Below are 21,462 nucleotides of genomic sequence, written 5' to 3' on the forward strand. Positions count from 1 at the left end.
TCGTGACACGACGTCGACCGGCAACCCGGCTTGCCTCTATATAACGACTATATTAATTTCTCCGAGATGCAGGATGGGTCTTTCCCTGGTACGGCACTTGGGTAAACGAACATCCGCAGATGCCCAGGTGTAATATCGAATCTGAGACAACCACCAAGAAACATCTAGCTGGTGTCCACCAATTGCGTGAATCGCAAGCGTAGGTTGATTATTGAACATGTTCTGTGCGTCATGTTTCACAAGAAAAAAGGTCGAGACGCTTTTTAACTTTTCCAACGCGGACGAACCCGTGCCCTGCGACGCCGCATCACCAACGCCAGAACGAGACTGTTCTCCCTCACGAACAACATATGATGGCATTCGATAGAAATATGACGTCTGACAAGAGAATCCACCATCAACTCATTTCGCTTACCTCCCTCGAGTTCCCTCAACGGGCCCAACGGCTCCTTCCAGCCTGATCCAGCCACGCCTCACAGCCTCACAGGGGAAACAGTGGAGCCGCCCAGAGCCTCGCTAGCGCGCCTTGATTAATCTACGCACCCTCCTTTCATGATCGCCCTCCAGCATGTGGCCATCGCCATGGCAAGCCAGTGCAAGTTTCAAACAATCATCTCGATGCTTGGTGCCTTGGATCGAATCCCATGGTGACGCAACTGCGCTCCTGTGTCGTGGAGTAATTACCACCCGGGAACTACTATAAGACATGCAGCTACCTCTGTCAATCTATATTTTCGGCATCTAGGTCACTCGGTACCGGTCGTCTGTCTAACTCCATCGTCATCTATTCACTCGTTTTTTTGTGTTGTTCAAACTTATAAGTCGTTCTCTTCTTTCTCCCCATCTTCGGATTATCAGCACGCTCGATACGCAGGACCGTATCTTCACAGCAGCAACATCTCCAATCTACCTTTCTTTGATACCCCGAATTTTTCGAATCGACGCTACCATCTTCTTCAAAATGAAGTACATCACCTCCGCCCTCGCCTTCGCTACTGCCGTCGCAGCCCACGGCTACGTCAACAATGCCACCATTGGCGGCAAAGAATACATCTTCTACCAACCATACCAAGACCCTTACATGACGGACGTGAAGCGCATCTCACGACCGATCCAAGGCAACGGCCCCGTTGAGGACGTAGCCATCTCCGACATCCAATGCGGCGGTTACGCAGCCGGCGGTATCAACGGCTCCAAGCCCGCTGCTCTACACGCCGAAGCCGCCGCGGGTTCAGACGTCGAGCTTTACTGGACGCTCTGGCCTGAGAGCCACATGGGTCCTACCATCACATACATGGCCAAGTGCCCCGATGCCGGATGCAACGACTGGATGCCTGAGTCAGCGTAAGTAACCCACCTGACCTATTATCCACCACCATGATATTAACACCCCCACTAGTGCAGTTTGGTTCAAAGTCCAAGAAGACGGCCGCCAAGGCACCTCTGACGTCTGGGGCTCCGACGCCCTCCAAGTCCCCGGCGGCTCCGTCACATACACCATTCCCAAGTGCATCACCCCAGGCTACTACCTCGTGCGCCATGAAATCGTTGCTCTTCACGCCGCGTACCAGTACCCTGGTGCGCAGTTCTATCCTGGGTGCCATCAACTCAAGGTTACCGGAGGTGGATCAACGAAGCCGAGTGGCCTTGTTGGTTTCCCCGGTGCGTACAAGGGTAGCGATGCCGGTATCACTTATGATGCCTACAAGGCGGCTACTTACACCATTCCTGGCCCCAAGAAGTTTACTTGTTAGATGGGGTGAAAGTGGCTGGGGACTCTGAGCCAGGAACCCGGGAATGGGAACCCTCAAGTACAGTACCCTGAGACGGGTAACAGAACGCTTCTTTGTATATATTTGCAGTCGTATATAGCTGTCGTCATGAATAGATCTCTGCATCACAATTGAAAACACTTGTGTCTGTTCGTTCTGCATCGTGTCGTGCCGCGTAGTTGGTTCTTGTCGTAACGCTGTTTGCGAAATCATCACTTCGTTCGAAAAGATCCAATGTTATCGATACTTGCGCAGACACTTTATCAATCGCAATGGATAGCTGATCGTTGCAGAATTGTGTGCATGCGTGACCTTGGCTGTTGCACTGCGGTCCCTACAATGGCCGTGTGCTTGCTTGATGCGCTGGTAGATGCAGCGTCGCAAAGCGCATATTATCGCATCGAATGTGTCGAATTCCAAGGGTGCAATGCAATTAGCGTCTGTATTGCAGTAATGAATATCCTGGTGTAAGATGCAGTCACGCCGCTGCTGAGTAACTATTGCGTTTGATGGCCGCGAGTTAGGTACTTCTCCTAGCCCTTCTGAGTCCATAGCCTGCCATCGAAAATGCTGACGAGCGTACCAGGCAGGTCTTCGACATCCGTTGTGTCCCTACTGCGGTGTCTCTATGGCTACCTTCGGATTTCGTTGCAAATACCCTATCTCGACGTCTGTGCCGCGGACGTCGAAGAACTCTTTCTTTTTCCTGACGGCGACAACTTCCCTGATCCCGTCTCGTTCACTCCGCGGAGGCAGGGCACTTCCTTTTATCCTGGATGTGGGCTCAGAAATCTGGTCAGATGAACAACTATCTCGGGCCTTCTCTGGTACTTTTGCGCGTGGAGGGGAAGCGTTCTCACTTCCCCGTCAGCCGTATATCCGCCACCCTTACGTGTCCGAGCCTGATTCGCACTAAGGGGTCTGCATCTTTCGTCTGATTGTCAGGCACCTCGGTTGTGCATCTTTATCAGATGCGTGTACCAAAGTGAGTGCGATCACGCTTACCACGGTACTGACGGGTATAAAGCCTATCTTGGCCACCAGTACAAGATGCCCTTGGATTGGCTGCTTCGTTTTGGTTCTGCGTTGTCGATGTCGGCCTTACCTCGTACTATGAATTCGAGGGTGTGAGCAAGAGCGGTTGTAGATGACTGAAAGCGGTAGCGCCCTGTACGATCGGTGAGGTTCGATCAGCGCTGTGTGCTGTCGCATTTGCGAAGACGCATCAAGGTCAGCGAAACCTGGAGGTCGCATCTTGGTGTTGAACGTGGCTAGTAACTATCGAAGGATATGGGGAAGAGCGCCACTTTCCGGTCAGTCTAGAAGGATGTCTTCAGCTACTATATCGAAAATGGTACACCGTCTGGAGGTGGAAGCAGCCCAGCGTGGGCTTGCGCCAGTCTAAGTGCCAGGCTGATCGCCGGCCCTAACGGACGGGTCCGCACATGGCTTCGGCACTATTTTGAAACCGCCGAAAGAGAGAGGTACCTTCTGGAAAAGATCAGAGATGTCAGGTTCGCTTGGAGAAACGAGACGAGTCAGCAATTGCCCGGACAAAAGGCGCATGGCGTAGATGAAGCAGGAACTTCTGACGTCCTTGCTGCGTAGTGTCGGCGATGCTTTGAAAAGGCAATGGCTAATGCGATTGCGGTTGGAATCGCGGTCAAGGTGATGTGAAGAGCAAGCGGTAGTCCAAGGGCTTGCGCTGCAGCTAGCAATGCGATGATGCCCACAGTGGGCCCTAGACGCCGGTTCTGCTCCTTCCCCGACTCACATCTGCGCCGTCCAAGCTAACCTTCGAGTGCTAACACGCCCGACAGCCCGAAACAGAATGACGATGTACCCATGTCGTCTGTGATGATCGATGAGGCAGCTGCAAGCGATATCGGTCGGTATATTTCATCGCAGAGCCTTGGAGGATCTTCATCTTACGACGCATCGTCTTCCGTCGTAGCCGTGAACGCTTGACAAACGTTAAAGACCAGGGATTCTGGTAATTTGTCCAACGGCTCTGCTTCGTGCTCAACTCCGTGCCCGGCGGACTTAGTCGAACAGGAAGACCCTGGAATTAGTCGATGGGTGAATAGCCGCGAGCTTCCACCGCTCTTTCGGATCTTGCCAACACTCCTAGACGTCTAGTGAGTATTCCATGTCCTGGCCTTGGTACCATCATCATGATCACCTGGCCATGTGCATACTTAGGCGACGCTCCTGATCCATGCTTCGTCGTGGCTGGTTGCAGAAAGACGATCCGTGCTGCTGTTTAAATCGGGTCCTCGAAGATATGTGGCGCGCACCAAGGCGCGCGACTAAGGCACAGTTTGAGAGGTGCAAGAGGCCCAGCGCAATGGTAATGAAAAGCAAATCTCCGTCGGCGATCTGGTCATGTTCGTGTTACATGTGCATTGGTTGTTGCATGTATGCCGTCGCAGGCACATCCACGAGTGTCGCTTATGCTACTCGTCTAGGCAAGATGACACGGCGCGGGACTGATTTCTGATAAGCTGTCGACGAGACTCTCGTTCTCAAAGTATATTGTCGAGTATACGAATCCCGAGTAAATCATGGCCGACGTTTCAGTCCAGAGTCAGGGATCAAGGTTTCGGATGAAAGCTCCCGCCGCGGTTCATGGAGCGACTCCGAAGTCTGCGTTCCTTGAGAGCCCAGCCAGAAGCTTACAAAATTCCCTGATATCATGCTCGTCAGATCTGTCCCTCGGTGAAGGTACGTCGTATCAAAATAGCCGCGCGGACCAATAGAGATCTTCCTCCTCACCGCCTGGACGAAGTTTTCTTACGAACAGTCAGGGGGTACCGGTTACAGGTAGACCGTAGTAACACCCGAGTCGTACCGCTCGTGAGCTCACGCAAGGCAAGCCGCACTTCCATCTGCGTGCGTCATAGCTCCAAAGAATGTGTTAGACCGCGGCAGTTTCCTGCCCGGACATTGAGTAAGGGCTCCTCGCTGCCCAGGTGAGGCGCGTTGAGTAATCTACCGTGCCTCGCGACACATCGGCTAAACGTCGACAGTCAGCTATCAAGAAGCTCATCCATGCCGCTTCGACAGGCGTCACAAGCGTCTCATGAGGTGGGTTACATATTGTTCCCAGGGCTGAGTATACCCCAGTCAGAAATGCAGAGTAAACGGCCCGCCACCTTGGGTCGCCGAAGCGGCACCACTCTTCTTGGCCCCAGCACGCTACTTCCTTCAAACGTTCGGCACCAGTCTTCGTGCGCAAATGACAGTACCGTAAACCCACAATCGCTTCAGCGACTCCAGGATCTGCCCGTCTGCGCAAAGAGGCTGAGTGTTTGCGATTGGCTGCGTTTTCGCACCCTGTCGTCCCACTCCTTACTTGCTCTTTCCCACGTTCACGCCTCTAGCAACACACTCCGCACGTGTCATCATGGCAAACGCTGTAAAATCGCTACCCTGAATGTAGGTCGCATCTCGCAACTTGATACTACTGGACCGTTTTGGGCACCCGTTGGTCGCACGGTTGGCTTTCCCTTTAGTCAGGTTATTCATATAGCCACTACCCGTGGACATGTCTCCCATGCCCCTACATCATTCACCCGACCACGTACCCTTTCCACATCCAGTATCGACTCCCTGGTAGCTGGGTTTGTGGATCCACGCCGTGGCTGTCAATCCTCCTAGTGTGTCTCCGCTGACGGCCCACCGTCTTTTACACCCTTCTAAATTCCTTCTACGCTTCCGTCGCCGAGACCCTTCTTGTTTCTCTTCAACTTCTCATGCTCGTTCGTTGATCACCGGTATTAACCATGGGCTTCAATCCAGACTCCAAAGAATTGGGACCGAGTGAGCCACGAGCGCTCCAACCTACCGTCTCCAGTCAATCGAAAGCAGCAGAAGCAGGTCAAGACCAGAACCGAAGCATCATGGCAACTATCGCAGACGACGACGACCGCCTCCTTGTGCGCATTGGATACACTCCTGTAAGCGCTCCAAGTCATTCACTCGACCACCTTCCAACAGTCTTCGCAGGTTCTACAAAGACATTTCTCGAGATGGTCTACAGTTTCATATGCCATCTCGATTCTAGGAGTACTGGGCTCAGTGCCCGCCACCTTTGGTGCACCAATGAGCTCAGGTGGCCCAGCAACAGCAGTATGGGCCTGGTTCATTGGCAGCATCATGGCATACTGCATAGCAAGTTCAGGTACGTTTGCAACATGCATAGAAGAGTCCTAGCTAACTCTCGTCAAGTTGCCGAACTGGTCTCAGCATATCCGACAGCGGGAGGCATGTACTATGTCACAAAACACGTTGTACCACCTGAACACGTTGCAGCCTGGGCGTGGATCATCGGTTGGTGCAACTTCCTTGGACAAGCCGCCGGCGTTGCAAGTCTGGCGTATACAATCTCCCAGATGATATTGGCGACGGTTGTCATGCACACGCTAGACAATGGAGAGTCTGCCTTTACGCCGTAAGAATCACCCCACTTGGATCACCTGCAGCAGCTTACCGATCAATGCAGGCAAGCATATCAGACCGTCCTTCTCGCTATTTTCGTGTTGTGCATGTTTGGCACAATCTGCTCATTCCCCACGAATTGGCTTCATCGCATCATCTTGTGGTTCGCCCCTATCAACAGTACGTCGACGAAGGATTCGTGTTGAGCGCCGTCTGACAGCAAATAGTCATCGCATCAATCTGCATCTGCATCGCTCTTCTCATTCTCACACCGAACAAGCAAAGCCCACAATGGGTGTTCACAACAGTCATGGATGGCTCAGGCTGGGGAAGCAAGGGTTTTTCATTCCTCCTTGGGTAGGTCCAAACCAACATTTGTATAGCGCCAGACCACTGACTAATCCCAGCTTCCTTTCCGTTGCATGGACGATGACTGACTACGACGGCACGACACAGTAAGTCAGCCCTACGACTCCACACATGAGCCAATCTAATCAGCGTTACACAGCATGTCGGAAGAGACCCACGATGCCGCTATTCGCGGCCCTGTAGCGATCCGCGCTGCAATCCTCGTCTCCGGCGTCGTCGGTTGGATGCTAACCGTCACCTTCTGCTTCTGCATGTCAGACTACGATGCGATTATGGCCACGCCGACCGGTCTGCCCGTGGCCCAGATCTTCTTCAACGCTGGCGGCAAAACAGGTGGAACCATCATGTGGTTCTTCGTCATGTTGGTCCAGTTCTTCACCGGCTGCTCAGCCATGTTGGCAAATGCTAGAATGGCTTGGGCCTTCTCCCGCGACGCAGCCTTCCCATTTTCGGGGTGAGTTTCCGCGTCCAATCGACGCTAGTATTGAGGGGTGCTGACTTTGCATAGCTTTTGGAGCAAGATCAACTCCTACACGCACACTCCGGTCAATGCGGTATGGCTTGTTGTGCTGTTCTGCAGCTGCCTCGACCTAATCGGCATCGGAAGCACTCTTACCATTACGGCTATCTTCAACATCACCGCCCCGGCTTTGGACATCAGTTACATCGCAGTCATCATTGCCCACCGATGGTACGAGAACACTGTCACTTTCCACCCTGGACCATACACAATGGGCAGATGGAGCAAGCCGGTCAATGCGATTGCAGTGACATGGGTCATCTTCATCAGTGTTGTGTTGTTCTTCCCGACTGTCAAGCCAGTCAGGGCCGACAACATGAATTACGCTATCTGTGTGGCAGCCTTCATTGGCCTGTTTAGCACGGCTTGGTGGTATGCGGGTGCAAGGAAGAAGTACACCGGCCCGCGCACAAGCGACACCATCGACATGCTTCCACCGGAGGATCCAGAGGACATCCTCAGCGACTACGACAACAATGTTTAGTGCACAGTTCCGCATCGCATTCGCCTATTCCTATTCGAGAGCGCATGGCCGCCTCGAACTTTACGATTTTAACGATTTCACATTCAATGGAGTTTTACGGTGGCGGGCATCTTTTATTTCGGCGTTGGTCCACATTTGGGTTTCATTTCTTCCATCATTTTCTTTCGAGCAAACGGAGTCACCACCTAGAAGGGAAGAGAGATCAGGGGCCACTCCCATTCACTTGCGCAAGATACCTATAGATCGGATGATACCCCCCAAGCAGCCAGCCACACGCGTACTCGATAGCAAAACTACGCCAATGTCCTTATTATTTAGCGCAATATACTCCATCATTACAATTATCTATTTTCAGTAATTTCCCCCATCGTCCTCGGTTCGCATGGTCACTACGTGGGTGTCAATGGTCACAGGTTTGCCTCTGCTACTAGCGTTGCAGCTTCATGCAATGCAGGTCATATTTGGTCCGCCCACCCGCGATTAGTCGCACACCACCAATGACAATAAATGCACTGTCTTTTTGCTTTTTCGCCTTGTTCTGACTGGAGTGATCGGTGTTCACAGGGCGTGGTTCCCTTGCTTACGTGACTCTGCACTGCTAGCATAGTGTACATCTGCAGGCCTAGCGGGATCGAGGCTGCAGTGGATGGACTTCGCACAATGGCACTCTTTTGGACTTGTGGCCGGTCGGTCAGAATTGCGGGAGGAATACTATGCGGGAAGGTTACTGGATTTGTAATACGACTATGAAATACCATGTGGCTACGAAGTTGCAGTATCTGAGATGGAGTGACGTGTAACCGTACGTTACATAACCTTAATACTATACGAGCAGGGTAATATCTTACACTCCTTCTAGATTGTATGGATGTGCACATGATTGGTCCAGAAAGACAAGCTCGTTGCTCTACCAAAATTGGAGACCTCTACATCAAATGGTACCACAACGCATTCATCCCGCTAACCAGCGAACTCAGCCCACAGAAGACAACAAATCCACCATAACCACTTCCATAGCCCCCAAGTGCCTCTCCTTTCCAAGGCATTCCACCAACAAGCGCCTCACTCATCGGCCCAGCAACGATATTCCCAAGTCCCCTAGCAAGACAGAACAGCGAGAATATGAGGATGGTATCCACATGTCCCACCCCCCTCGACTCGCCCTTCTTCGCCATCTCCCTCATGACAGCCGGCCACGCCGCCGGAAAGCCGCCGGCAAACAACCCGACCAAGATACAGAAGATGTATAAAACAGCGATGTGTGTAGCCAGGCCCCAGAAAAGAAAGACAGAGAGCGTGGCGCCAGTAGCGGAGACCGCAATGCAGACGCGCGAGTTGAACCGATCGGTCATGTACCCCATGATGGTAAGACCTACCATAGCGGACACGTTGAGCAACATGAGTGAGGCCGTAGACAACCAATCCGAAGCACCAAACACCTCGCGAGTGAAAGAAGGAAGGTAGATACCAGGGAGATAGTACCCCGCGCCCTGAACAAAATTAGCAAGTTGATGTAAGAGAAAAGATCTTGAGCAGACGAGCTTCCAGTTCCAGAACCTCTTCTCCCCAGTACCGTTATCCGTGACTGGAAGTCTCGGTCTAACAAACCACGCCAACGGTATACCAGCGCCAAACATAACACCAGCCAAAACCCGCATCGTACTCTGATATCCAACCTGCTCCAGCAACGCGTTGATCAAAAGAGGTAGAATCAACCCTCCGCACCCACCCCCCGCACCAATAACTCCAAACGCCAACCCTCTCCTCTTATCGAACCACTGTTCCGCAAAGACCAACAGCGGACAAAACGCTACACTACCTAAGATACGTGTATACAGTCAGTCAAAGTCTCATATGCCGTTCGTAAAGGAAAGTATCTTACCACTCACACCCTGCAGCACACCCTGCGTAAACACAAGCTGCATCGTGCTCGTACAGAACGAACTCGCTATGTTGGACACAATACAACCGAGAAGACCCACTGTGGCCATCCAGCGAGCGTAGCCCGGTTTCCGGCGCGCGAGATACAGGACGAGGGGTAGGAAGATGAGGATGAGAGATTGATTCAAGACGCCGATTACCGCGGCGAAGGAGGAGGATGAGGATTGGGAGCTGGAGGCGAAGGGGGCGTGTGTGGTGTAGTGGGATTGGAAGCGGCCGTAGGAGAAGGATTGACCTGGGGGTCAGTGTCAGTGTCAGGAGTGCGTGTGTTGTTTGTTCAGGGATGAGGGACAGGACGGACCAATGGTTAGGAATTCGATGGCGAACGCTGCAGTGAGGAAGAGCCAGGCGTGTTTTCCTTTGTCCATGGGTGGAAGGTTGGAAGGGAGTACGGAAGGGGACTCATGGAGCTGTGAGATGTGTTTCTCTTCGAAGTCGTTTCGTGGGGACAGGTCTTGGTCGTTTGGGTTAGCAACAGTTGTTGGTGGTGTGCTTTCGATGGGATCGTTGGACATGTTCCCGGTTGCCAGTACGTGGACTAGATTGATGGAAGGAATGCGATCGGAGGATCAATTGACTGTACTTGACAATGGCCTGATTGATCTTGCGTTCATGAGGTTACCGTCGTGACAAGTAGGGCCTGCGTCGACTGGAAGTTCACATACGCCTCACGTATCTTGAGTGACTACCTTGTTTACACACGCCTTGCGCCCACACGCCTTACGCCTACAACACCTCCCATTCCCAACCACTCTCATGCGCAGTCTGGTCCGCACGCCCTACGCGTCTGCAGGGTGACCTTGGCAACCATTCAATTCACCCGCAACACCTTCACACAACACGACATCCAAACATCACCCAACACAACCAATTGCATATAAACTTGTATTGATGCAGATCCAGGTCTATTCTGGAAGCCAATGGGGTATTCTAACTGTGTCGCAAACATGACTTATAAATCTCGATAGATGATGGCAAGAGAAAAGGAAAATAGTGGGTGTAAAGAATGAAGAACCTTGACATGATGGAAGAAACTTTTAGTCCGTTATTTCCCTTTCGTCGATGGTTGTTCTGGCGTAAATGTCGTTGCGTTAATGATTATGTTTTGCGCTTGCGCAGTGTTTGCGGGGATACGTCGCGTTTCCTCCTTCTCTGCTTGCACGTGGTATGTGTTTTTCTTGTGCGACGTCCTCAAGGCTTTGGATACGTCGTGTACTGCGATGCCGTGTAAGGTGTCATGCATGGCATGCTGTTCCTCGGTAGGCTATGACGCTGTCTTGTCTCTGTTGGTCCGACCAGATAGGTGTCCATCCATCGATAGTCGTCGACCCGTAGGTACAAGAGCAGCTTGGCCCGAGGAGCGTTTATGACCGTCCAGTTCCCATACGGCTCAGTTCCTTTATCCGTATAGTAGAAGGCATCTTGCTGAAGCGCTTGCTACTCGATGTGGTGGACGAGTTTGCCGAGGAAGGAGCCGAGGCATAGACGTATTCACCGTCGACGTATTGCGCTTCGCTGATAAAGGTCGTGCGCTTCTCGCGACGTGTGTAACGCTGTTCGAGGCGGTAGAGCTCGAGGCCTGGATTGGGTTCTTGTTAGTCTACTGTCGCAGGTGTGAAGGTTCGGGGCTAAGGTAAGATGGGACGAAGCGAGGTAAGACATACGAGCTTGCATCTTCTCAATGAGACCCATTGTGTATTGTGTGAAGTTTGTTGTGCCGCGCGCCGAGAGATATTGTGTTTGTGTCTGTGTCGAAGAAGGAATACCAAGGAGAGGCGGATCGTAGATACGGCACGGTTGTGATGTCGCAATGTGTTCGCCGGCTAGTTCCCTGCTGCGCTGTTGCAGATGCCGTATCGGATTGAGGTCGGACCAGGTACTCGAATTACGTTATAATAATGCGCTTCACGCCTGTGAGATTGGTGCTCAGATTATGCGAGGGTAGATAGCGGGTAAACGAGTGTAGAGATGCGGCGCGGGAGGGGAACAGTGTGATGAAAAAGGAACGGATGGCTGGTAAAAGACGGGATCAACGACTACGGTACGCGAGTTCCAAGAGGAAGGAGGGCCTTCCCTCGGATAGGTTGTTGGGGCGGGACAGTTGCTAGGCGTTCCAGGTTTCATGCGCGGGCAGTTCTCGAATCCCAAGTTGCATGATTTGGGGTTAGTAGAGCCGAAAGCCAAAACATACCAGGCCTAGAAAAGCCATCGTGTCCGTGTCGCGGATTCGTGAGTCGTGGACCGCTTTCGCCATTGCGCGGCTTGCTTGCATCGATATTCTTTATTGCGGGGTGTAGCGGCTTACTTGCTTGACAGCTGGGCAATCTGTAAGCATAGCCGTCGCGGAAACCTCTCCGAAGGCTCCAACACCCTGGATTTCCCAGAGTTCGCATCCAAAGGTTCCCGGTTCTCGAGTCAGGGTCTCACGTGGTAATCAGGGGTCTTGGGCGAGACCCCAGAACGTGCCGGCGCCACCGCCTTGGCAACCGACGCTCGTCCCAGGGGCGCATTGCTAATCCTCGTGCAGCACAATTCATCCGCCGGGTAGCAATCGGCATGGCCGATCACAGAACAGATACGTTTCTTTTCGTAGGACAATGAGAACCACCATGACATAGGATCTGATTGCTTCTCCAAAACTTGATGCCCAAAAAATTCCGGGATCGCCATGCCGCATACCGTAGATCTATAGCCTCACCATGCTCCGTGCTCCATTACAGTTGAAATTGTCCGACCATGACCTCATGCGATTACTCGAGACTCCGGGACCGTGCCATCGACCACAGCAATCGCGCCAACATTGCCTGCGTCTGCGGATCCGTTCAATAACGAAATGACAGAGATGACATCCGAAGGCTCGAGCAGATGCCAGCTGGCCAGCGTCTGCTTCGAGCTGGCACCAACCGTGACCGAGAAGACGTGATCAGTGGGCAATTTGGACTGGCGCAGCGATCGGAACATGTCTGATGATGTTAGCGGGTGGAAAGCGCAGCCACAAGTGCAACACATACCTTCATCCGTAAAGTCGTCGCCCATGCAAAGAACAAACTCAGGCGCATTACCGCTACCTTCGCCGTAGTTCTCTACAAGCGTCTTCGCGATCTCGCCCTTGTTCACGAACCTCGGGCGAACTTCAAGATTGGCTTTACCCGTCATGACCTCGACGTCGTGCTTCTTTGCGACAGTCCTCTCGAGATGCTTCTGGCACTCCCGCGCCTGGAATGCACCGTATTCGGGATCCGCTCTCCGGTAGTGCCATGTCAGGGCAATCTTCTTGCGTTCGATGAATGAGCCTGATCATCTGTTAGTAATAGGTAGTTTGATGACAGTATAATAGCTCACCTTGAGTCCTCTCAGTGTAGTGCTGGAATACGTCAATGACCTCCTGCTGCCAGCTCATGTCGGTCGTCTCGGTGAGATTATGCCATTCCTGACTGCGTGGATGCCTCATGAAGCTGCCATGCTCAGCACTCAGACCCAGCTCGGGAATGTGGCCCATCCATTCGTCCAGGAAAGCCTGGTCTCTGCCGCTGATGATCCAGACAGCATTCGCAGGGTCAGCTGCTAGAGTCTTGAGAGTTCGAATAACACGATCGGATGGAATGGCTGCCTGCGGGTCCTTGACAATGGGTGTCAGAGTGCCGTCGTAGTCGAACATGAAGAGTCGCTTCTTGGCCTCACGGTATTGGAAGAGTAGTTTGGCCCGGTCAAGTGCTGGCGTAGCGAACGCTTGATCGAAAGCTGACAAATTCGTCATCAATCGCTTCAGGTAGTTGTTCGACCAAGCCTGGACATTGTTTTGCACAACATGATTGTAGAGTTGAGCGTGCGTCTCGGCACGAACTTCGGCACTTTGGTTCAGAGCGTCGTTGATCGCATCGGCAACTCCGCCCATGTCCCAGGGATTGATGTGGCTTGCGCTGTGTAAGGAACTCGCTGTACCAGAGAACTCCGAAAGAATGAGCGGTCCATGGTTATCCTTTTGGCAAATGATGTATTCCATACTTGTCGTGTTCATACCATCTCGCACGCTAGTGATGAGGCCGATGTCTGCAAGTCGAAGCAGAGCAAAGTATTCCTCCCGGGAAAGGTACTGTGGGAAATGACGGACCGGGGTGAAATCGAGGGTTCCGTAGGTGCCGTTGATTTTGGCCGCAAGGTCCGAGATCTTGTTGACCACCTTTTCCTGTGCGCCATCACTTCTATCGGTATGGACTCCGCTAGGACTTGTGACCTGGATGAGGACTACTTTGCCTACCCACTCGGGATACTTCTGAAGGAAGAGCTGGAACGCCTGAAGCTTCTGAACCACTCCGCGAACCGCATCTAGCCTGTCACGACCAACAATGAGCTTCTTGCCAGCATACATCTCGCGGATGTCTTTGAGTTTATGTTCAATCTCCGGGTCGCCAAAAGCCTGTCGCTGTGTGGAGACTGCGTTAATTCCGATGGGGAACACGTCGACTGCTACATGCGCGCCGTATGCATCGACTCCAGTGGAAGACGAATCAAAACCCAGTATCCTAGTACAGCAAGACGAAAAGTGCCGCGAGTAGCTGTATGACTGGAACCCGATCATGTTGGCACCCAACACGCCCTCCAGGATCTCTTTCCGTCTGCTCAGGCAGCGGTAGAACTCGCTACTTGGGAAAGGGATGTGCAGGTAGAAGCCAATGTAGATGTTGGGTAGACGTTGGCGAAGGAGACTTGGCAAGAGCATCAGGTAGAAATCGTGTACCATGACGATGTCGCCTGGCTTGTAGACCTCGAGGATCCTGTCTGCGAAAAGCTTGTTCATGCGGTAGTAATCGGCCCACGATTTCCGGGCAGCGCGCCCATCAGCTGGCTCATTCTGCTTGTAGTGGAACAGGGTGTAGAGCTCGTGCTCGGCATATGTCCTCCAATGGCTCTGGTTCTTCAGGATGTATTCATCTTTGCCATCATCTACCTCGTCGACAAGCCACACTGGCACAATCCTGCCTCCGTGATCGCGTTCGAGCTGTTTATCCAATCGTGCTCGATCGTCTGGGCCTATCCTGAAGCTGTTTGGAGCTTGAGGTACTTGTGTCGGTTTCTTTGGATCGACGGGAATGGGCGCGGCAGCCTTATTCATGGGCGCTTGCGTAGCTGTGACGGATGCTGTCTTTGCGTGCGCGATCTCGCCGGTCCAGCCTACGAGCACGTGGTTCCATGGAGAAGAGCTAGAAGCCAGGTAAGAGAAGGAGTCGAAAAGGGCCGAGGTTCCGCGTCGCGGATTCAGTTCCCAGTCGTTGCCCTGTGAGTAACCAATTGAATAGGGTATGGCAAAGGTCGCACTGATAACGCGACCGCTGAGGTTTAAACCAGGGTGTGCGGCGCGAGGATCTACGTCTGCAAGATCGTGCTTGGCATCCGGGTCGGGTACCTCGCTCGTTTTGCTCTTGACGTCTCCATCAGTTTGTGCGCCGGCTGCCTGTTCAGTCTGAGTGCTAGCCTGGCCCTCCTTTTGCTGGCCAGAGAAGTATGAGTTGGCGCTCCATTGGGGGCCTGGTGTGGCAGTCTCGGGATTGAAGGGAAGGTTGCTCGTCTTCTCCGTAGTGGACTCGTCGAAGTAGGCAGTTTTGCCGGAGAGATGGACACCGGGTGTGACGGGCACGTTGGTAATTGCGGGATTTAGCGCGGGATGTGTGCTGTCTTGGGAGTCGAGCGGAGGCCTCTGGGGCTTCTCATCTGTGGGAGGGGCCATGGTGGATGTAAGCGTAGGCGGTGCTCTGCATGGAACTGTCAGGTACTTGTAGGCGAGAAGATGAGAGGTGGGAGGATAATAGGCGAGGAATATGCCGAGCGATGGACGGGCAGTGCAATGTTTACGTGCATGCAGTGGTGAGGCGCGACTAAAAATAATTATGAAATGTGAATTACCTGGTGCTTGAGTCGCTGTCTTGGACGAGTCTCACAGGAAAGAGCTCCGCAATGGGTCTGGGCTGGGGCTGTCACGGAACGAGGGGAATTTAGGAGTGTCAAACGAAGGGTGGTGTGAGTGGAAAACAGGTAGAAGACACCACGTGTGTCGAGAAGCTCACAGAAGGTCGACGAGTGTAATGAGGGAAGAAAAGCTGGCCGTGGTGGGATGGTTCAACGCCCCACTAACATAGCTGTGACGTTGGAACCGACCAGCTCGGGCCTCACTGTCGCTGCTGCAAGCAAGGCATCCAGGACAGCAGCGCACCATTACCGACTCCTCGCGCCTGCACGCGCTCCGCTCGCTGACCGCTCTGCGAAGTTTTGTTGGGCGTGTCAATATGATGTCAGGCAGCTTTCATATCGGACGAGGGTGTGGGCCGGCGCAAGTGCTGCAAGTGGACCGACGGAGACGCCTTGGGGCCTCTGCAGTGCCTGTGGGGTATTGGGGGCAGTCTGGCCGCTTTCACAAATGTCCTCCGTATATCATGCGACATGGCAGACGCAGGGCTAGCAATAAACGTGTCCAACGGCCGGGTGCATACGAGAGCGACTGGTAATGCAGCATGCCCGCGGGAGTGCCTGGCATCCTCCGCCGTCGAGTCGACGGCCCAAAGCGGACTAGATGCTTGGCATAGTGCACGCGAAGATGCATGCAGAAGATTCGTGTAGAGTGAGCACAACCACCACCTTGCCCCATTGCGAGTCGTCGTTATCCCCCCGGGCCTAATGCAACTCTCGCGCACCCGGCTGATATGTCGCGCTCATAACCGCTTCAGTCCGTCCCTTGCGCTATGGCAGCACTTTGTCCAACCTGGCTCGCCAGGACCCCGCGACCGACGCCAACTTTCTACTGCGACGGAAGCTGCACAAGATGGCGCGAGTTCAAGTAGCAAGGGTGATAATACTCAGGCCCGCGATGCCCAAGCTAGCGAAGTAGTCACCGAAAATGCGGCAGAAAAGCAGAGCGCAGAGGCAAAGGCAAAGGCAGAGCCATTGCCTGTGAGGAGAATGACCACGGTCAAAGGGCGCTGGCTGTCCAGCAAGGTCGAGGTTTCGATCGCTAAAAACAAGCACCTGAAGCGGACAATGCCTACTCCCTCGAACGTCGAGTACCAGGATCAGCTGGTGACTGCCAGAGACGCGTTCGCAAAATCGCAAGACTACGAGGGCGTAGTCGTGCGGCCCATCGTGGTCGGGAAGGTCAGAGAAAGCGCGCTTCCATGGTGTGTGAACATGGAGGGAGAGCCAAAAATGACAGGCATGGATCGGTACATCCTCAAGCCATCCTCACTCGTAATGACATGCTAAGTCGAGGTCCAGTCTGCATCTAGAAATCGAGAGATTCTACAAATACACACAACCCGACCGATACGAAACGGCCGCGCGGAAGCACCTCATCGAACAGGTGCAGAGACAGGTTAAACAATTCCTTCCAAAATACAACATCGAAGTGTTTGGCTCTGAACGGACTGGCATAGCCATGCCTCTGTCCGACATAGACTTCAGGCTGGTATTAAAGTCGCAACCGTCAGACCCCGCGCAGGTGCCAAAATTCCCGCCAGATACGAAAGAGCGTAAGAAGGGAACACGTCTTCTGAGTAAGTTATATTGGACGATATTCAATAAGAACGGAGCATATCTACTGGCCGCGATTCGTCACGCGCGCTATCCTCTCGTCGCCGCGCAGGACCGCAAATCAGGCTTGGATGTGCAGGTCGTGCTCTCAAACGATACATCCATCTCGAGGGTCACCATGCAGGAGTATATGGAAAAGATACCCTACCTGCGAGAGCTCTACTGGGTAGTCAAGACCATATTCGATACACGAGGCCTTTCGGACGTATTCCGCGGCGGTTTTGGCTCCTACTCGCTCTTCATGATGGTCGTCGCCAGCATAAAGCATGCACCAAAGCCACCACAAGACTCTGCGCGTGCCCTTCTCCACTTCCTCGACTTCTGGGGCAACTTCGACATGACGAAGCACGGTGTGTCTATCGAACCTGCTTACCTCTTCGACAAGACGAAGCACCCTGTCCTCACGGATACGCAGAGGGCTCGGCTACAGGTATGCACCCACCCATTCTCCTCTTTACATCTTCCATCATGCTAACCACCACACAGAGCGGAGAAACCAAACCCCTCCCCTCGTACATGCTCTCCCTCCGCGACCCCGCCGACGAAACCAACGACCTCGGCCGCAAAGGCATAGCCATCAAGCACGTCCAAGCCACCTTCCGCGATCTCCACAAGAACCTCCTCCTCGACGTGAAATTCAACAAGCGAGCCTCCATACTCAGCCCCCTCGTAGGCACATCCTACATGCTGCAGCTCGAACGTCGCAGAAAACTACAAAACTACGGTCGCGAGTGGGTAGAGAGGGAGCAAAAGGACCTTGCTCAATTGGCAAAGGAGGTTAGAGAGGGTGGATGGCAAGGTGTAGTAGACGCAGTAGACGAAGAGGTGCTGAAGGACTCTGTGGAGGAGGATGTGGAGGAGAATACACTGAAGACGATGGAAGAGGAAGAGGCCAGGCTGCGATTAGCCAAGGAAGAGCGGGATAGGGAGTGGAAGAGGCTGGCCGAGGAGAAGACTCGGCGGTTGAAGGAAGAAGCGCAAAACACGTCGATACTAGACCATGGTGATGCCATGTCTTCGATCCTGGGTATGGATATGGCAGCAGGGCAGGATCCGCAGACAAGTAAAGATGGTGTAGATGGACAAGGCGACGAGGCGAAGAAGGCCTAGTCGCTTACCAATGTTGTAAAATATCATCACATGCAATCTTTACACATGCACGTCTCCAGCCCATCATTAATCACAAACAAGCACGCGACTCAAGTCGAACATCAGAGAAGAAATCGAGCCTGTTGTGGTAAGAGTGATAATAGCCAGATGCTATGAACCCCAGTCCAGCATGCATGCCGTAGTACAAGTGTAAAACCCCCCATCAGTCACTGCCATGAAAGTCTGCCCCGAACCATCATCCTAGCCTCCCTTTCGCAGATGCTAACGACAAAAGACACGCTCTCCGCCGCACCCAGTTTTGACGCTCCTTTGATGCGCTTCGAGGGCCTAAATGGCGTACTTTCGGGTCCACTCGCGCGCCGTCGATTCGTAGCGGGACCGGTCGGTCTTGTAGACGTGTGCGATCTCGGGGACGAGCGGGTCGTCGGGGTTTGGGTCTGTCAGCATCGAGCAGATACTCAGCAGCACTGTCATTTTTGTTAGTATGTATTCTACTCGACGTAGGGGACTCGGGTAACGCACCCTTTGAGATGGTCAGAGCAGGGCTCCATTGGTCTCGCAGAATGTCCAAGCAGATGCTGCCGTTGGAGTTGATGTTGGGGTGGTAGATGCGGGTGGTGAAGTTGACCTTCGGGGGCTTGAAGGGGTAGTCGGTTGGGAAGTGGATTGCTAGGAAGAAGACACCGCCGGAATATGGTGAGTCGCCGGGACCCATGATGGTTGCTTGCCAGTGGAACTGCGTGTTGTTAGTGTCATATCCAGTGTCGTGTTTCGTTCGCCCAGCCGCGTGGCTGTCTTCGCGGAGAGTGACGTACCAGATCATCTCCGATGGGGCCAGCTGAACAGGAAGAGGGAGGGTCACTAGGGGTATCATGTCAGCAAAATGTTCTTCTCATCATGTTCTCGCAGGGCTACGGCGTCGCGGCCTTGCTTGAGGGCCCCGCATGCGGTCGTGGCCGTGCAAGCAAAACAGCGAGCCTCGCCGCCAGCCACGAGGGCCGGGAGATAGGTCACGTACCGGCCGAGATCGGTCAACTCCTTGTTGATACGCTTGAGAGCCATGGCTGCGGTGTGTGTGTGTGGTGTGTGGAGTGGTGGTGACGGGTATCGCGGGTGTCGGGGTCGAGCGAGTTGGTGTTGAAGAGTTGAAGTGGGATGTCTGCGCAGGCAAGGCGGTTAGTTAGCGGCGGGGATCCAAAGAAAGCAAGTGCGGCGTGTCAGCGCGGGAACCTCATCCGCCACTCTTTAACTCACTCACCTCTGACTCTATGCGAGGACAAAGACGGTCACGCTGTAGGTGCACGATGTTTTGCACGATGGGGCTGGAGCAGGGGCGTTTGTATTTATCATGTGTGAGGAGCCAACCGCACGAGGCGAGACAAGCTGACCGCCCAACTGTCGCTGCCCACATTTCCACCGAGCGTTTCTAACCCAACAACCGCGCTGGGTGGCAACCTATCGAAGCCTGGAGAAGATGCCTCAAGGCTGACATGGACATTCACGCTGCTTCTGACCTCACTTAGTCACCACGCATTGGGCGGTAGCGAGGCCTTTACTCGGGTGGCGAACGGCACTGTGGATACGAGCAATCAGATGTGATACTTGCCGCGTTCGAGGCAAGAGTCGCCGGGTTTGATATGCATTTACTTCTAAATAAACATTGTCTGCATGCGTACCACCGCTAGGCGCCTACAGCTGACAGGTTGCCTGTGATTGGGTGCGCTTCTACGTATTCTTGTCGGTAGTACAGCAACAACCCGAGTATATTTCACCATTAGCAGAATGCTTGTAGACCTGTGATTGCACGACCGAGGATCAAAGCTGATGCAGGTTAGTCAGAGTCGAGACACGTTTCGGTGATACTCACAGTGGATGTCGCTCTGGCCCTCGTATGTCTGCGTCACAAACAAGTTGGCGACATGTCTTCCGATTCCGTACTCGTCGGATACTGCGTTTCCGCCAAACACTTCTTGCAGTCTGCTCACAGTCAGTACATTTCGAACAAGCGCCTGGTGCTACTTACGTCCGCGCGTTGATCAAAGCCCGGTCACAGTTCTGTCTCTTGATCATAGAGATCATCTCAGGTGCAGCTTTGCCCTCGTCCTTGAGCCTTCCGACTTGGTGGGCGGCCAGGATACCGTATGCAGCATCCGTCGTCGCGTCAGCTAGCTTCTTCTGCACAAGCTGGTACTTGGCAATCGGGTTGTTCTTGAATTGTTTCCTCTCGAGGGCGTACTCTCGGGTCCTTGCAATGCAGTCCTCGAGAGCACCGATAGTCCCCCAGGCAATGCCATACCTGGCCGAGTTGAGACAACTGAAGGGTCCCTTCAAACCCTCAACCTCTGGAAACATGTTTGCTTCGGACACGGGACACTCATCAAGCTGGATCATGCCGGTAATGGACGCCCGCAGACCGTTCTTGTGCTTGATTGGCGGGGTTTCGAGAGTACCCGGTGGACATTGGTCGCGCTCAATGACAAAGCCACGGATCTTGCCAGTCTCCTGCAGCTTCGCCCAGACAAGGAGAACATCGGCAATGGGCGAGTTTGTGATCCACGTCTTTGATCCAGACAGTGAATAGTAGCCCTTCTTGGTCGGATGCGGCTTAGCAGTCGTCTCCAGAGAGCCTGGATCGGATCCGTGGTTCGGCTCAGTCAGACCAAAGCAGCCCAGCAGTTGGCCCTTGGCCATCTTGGGTAGGAGGCGCTCCTTCAGTTCTTCAGATCCAAACTCCTCGATACCTCCCATGGCCAGTGAGCTTTGGACTGAGTAGCCGGAACGATATCCAGAATCGACTCTCTCCACAGCTCTGGTGATCAGACCTGCGGCGACACTGCTGACTCCGGCACACTCATAGCCCTGAATGCTTGCCCCCAGTAGCCCTAATTCGCCCATTTCCGTGATGATCTTCCTATCAAAGTCCTCATTGCGGTATGCATCTGTAACACGTCAGCTAGCTCCAGACTCCCCACAACAGTATATGTACCTAGCACTCTCGGGAGCATGCGCTCTTGGCAATATGACTCTGCTGTCTCCGAGATGGCTTGCTCTTCCTCTGTGAACAAGTTGCTTGTGTTCAATGGATCTTGCCAGTCAAACTTGACGGGAGCATGTAGGTACCGCTTGCCGAGGGCCGCAGACCGGAGTGGGGTGCGCAATTGCCTGGTGGCATGTCTGTATGTTGGTCGCAGCATTTTGGAGTCGTGTGATCAGGAATGTGAAAGTGTCTCAGCTACACAAAAGTGACA

At 53.4% G+C, this 21,462-nt stretch overlaps 8 protein-coding genes across 8 annotated transcripts; 3 read left to right on the forward strand and 5 right to left on the reverse strand.

Annotated features, from left to right (window-relative positions):
- Window positions 1-961: 961 nt before the first annotated feature.
- Window positions 962-1,754, forward strand: J4E85_003928 (uncharacterized protein; the record flags this gene model as incomplete). Its single annotated transcript, XM_051468191.1, has 2 exons — window positions 962-1,344; window positions 1,400-1,754. 2 exons carry the CDS (start codon window positions 962-964, stop codon window positions 1,752-1,754), a joined length of 738 nt encoding a protein of 245 aa, XP_051327783.1.
- Window positions 1,755-5,557: 3,803 nt separating this feature from the next.
- Window positions 5,558-7,585, forward strand: J4E85_003929 (uncharacterized protein; the record flags this gene model as incomplete). The annotated part of the gene is made up of 8 exons (XM_051468192.1): window positions 5,558-5,731; window positions 5,781-5,955; window positions 6,003-6,225; window positions 6,277-6,392; window positions 6,440-6,569; window positions 6,620-6,667; window positions 6,721-7,035; window positions 7,090-7,585. 8 exons carry the CDS (start codon window positions 5,558-5,560, stop codon window positions 7,583-7,585), a joined length of 1,677 nt encoding a protein of 558 aa, XP_051327784.1.
- A 1,850-nt stretch (window positions 7,586-9,435) lies between these two features.
- J4E85_003930 (uncharacterized protein) lies at window positions 9,436-9,894 on the reverse strand (the record flags this gene model as incomplete). The annotated part of the gene is made up of 2 exons (XM_051468193.1): window positions 9,436-9,761; window positions 9,828-9,894. 2 exons carry the CDS (start codon window positions 9,892-9,894, stop codon window positions 9,436-9,438), a joined length of 393 nt encoding a protein of 130 aa, XP_051327785.1.
- Window positions 9,895-10,890: 996 nt separating this feature from the next.
- On the reverse strand, window positions 10,891-11,218 carry J4E85_003931 (uncharacterized protein; the record flags this gene model as incomplete). Its single annotated transcript, XM_051468194.1, has 2 exons — window positions 10,891-11,105; window positions 11,191-11,218. 2 exons carry the CDS (start codon window positions 11,216-11,218, stop codon window positions 10,891-10,893), a joined length of 243 nt encoding a protein of 80 aa, XP_051327786.1.
- A 1,050-nt stretch (window positions 11,219-12,268) lies between these two features.
- J4E85_003932 (uncharacterized protein) lies at window positions 12,269-15,251 on the reverse strand (the record flags this gene model as incomplete). Its single annotated transcript, XM_051468195.1, has 3 exons — window positions 12,269-12,489; window positions 12,538-12,819; window positions 12,869-15,251. 3 exons carry the CDS (start codon window positions 15,249-15,251, stop codon window positions 12,269-12,271), a joined length of 2,886 nt encoding a protein of 961 aa, XP_051327787.1.
- Window positions 15,252-16,195: 944 nt separating this feature from the next.
- Window positions 16,196-18,214, forward strand: J4E85_003933 (uncharacterized protein; the record flags this gene model as incomplete). The annotated part of the gene is made up of 3 exons (XM_051468196.1): window positions 16,196-16,737; window positions 16,790-17,534; window positions 17,591-18,214. The coding sequence occupies 3 exons, from the start codon at window positions 16,196-16,198 to the stop codon at window positions 18,212-18,214; spliced, it is 1,911 nt and encodes a 636-aa protein (XP_051327788.1).
- Window positions 18,215-18,541: 327 nt separating this feature from the next.
- On the reverse strand, window positions 18,542-19,276 carry UBC1_1 (Ubiquitin-conjugating enzyme E2 1; the record flags this gene model as incomplete). Its single annotated transcript, XM_051468197.1, has 4 exons — window positions 18,542-18,681; window positions 18,737-18,950; window positions 19,030-19,075; window positions 19,233-19,276. 4 exons carry the CDS (start codon window positions 19,274-19,276, stop codon window positions 18,542-18,544), a joined length of 444 nt encoding a protein of 147 aa, XP_051327789.1.
- Window positions 19,277-19,988: 712 nt separating this feature from the next.
- On the reverse strand, window positions 19,989-21,408 carry J4E85_003935 (uncharacterized protein; the record flags this gene model as incomplete). The annotated part of the gene is made up of 4 exons (XM_051468198.1): window positions 19,989-20,035; window positions 20,082-20,191; window positions 20,238-21,153; window positions 21,201-21,408. The coding sequence occupies 4 exons, from the start codon at window positions 21,406-21,408 to the stop codon at window positions 19,989-19,991; spliced, it is 1,281 nt and encodes a 426-aa protein (XP_051327790.1).
- Window positions 21,409-21,462: the final 54 nt, after the last annotated feature.

The sequence above is a fragment of the Alternaria conjuncta genome (genome assembly GCF_024043145.1).
Source record: "Alternaria conjuncta strain BMP 0040 chromosome Unknown scaffold_5, whole genome shotgun sequence".
NCBI lineage: Eukaryota > Fungi > Ascomycota > Dothideomycetes > Pleosporales > Pleosporaceae > Alternaria > Alternaria conjuncta.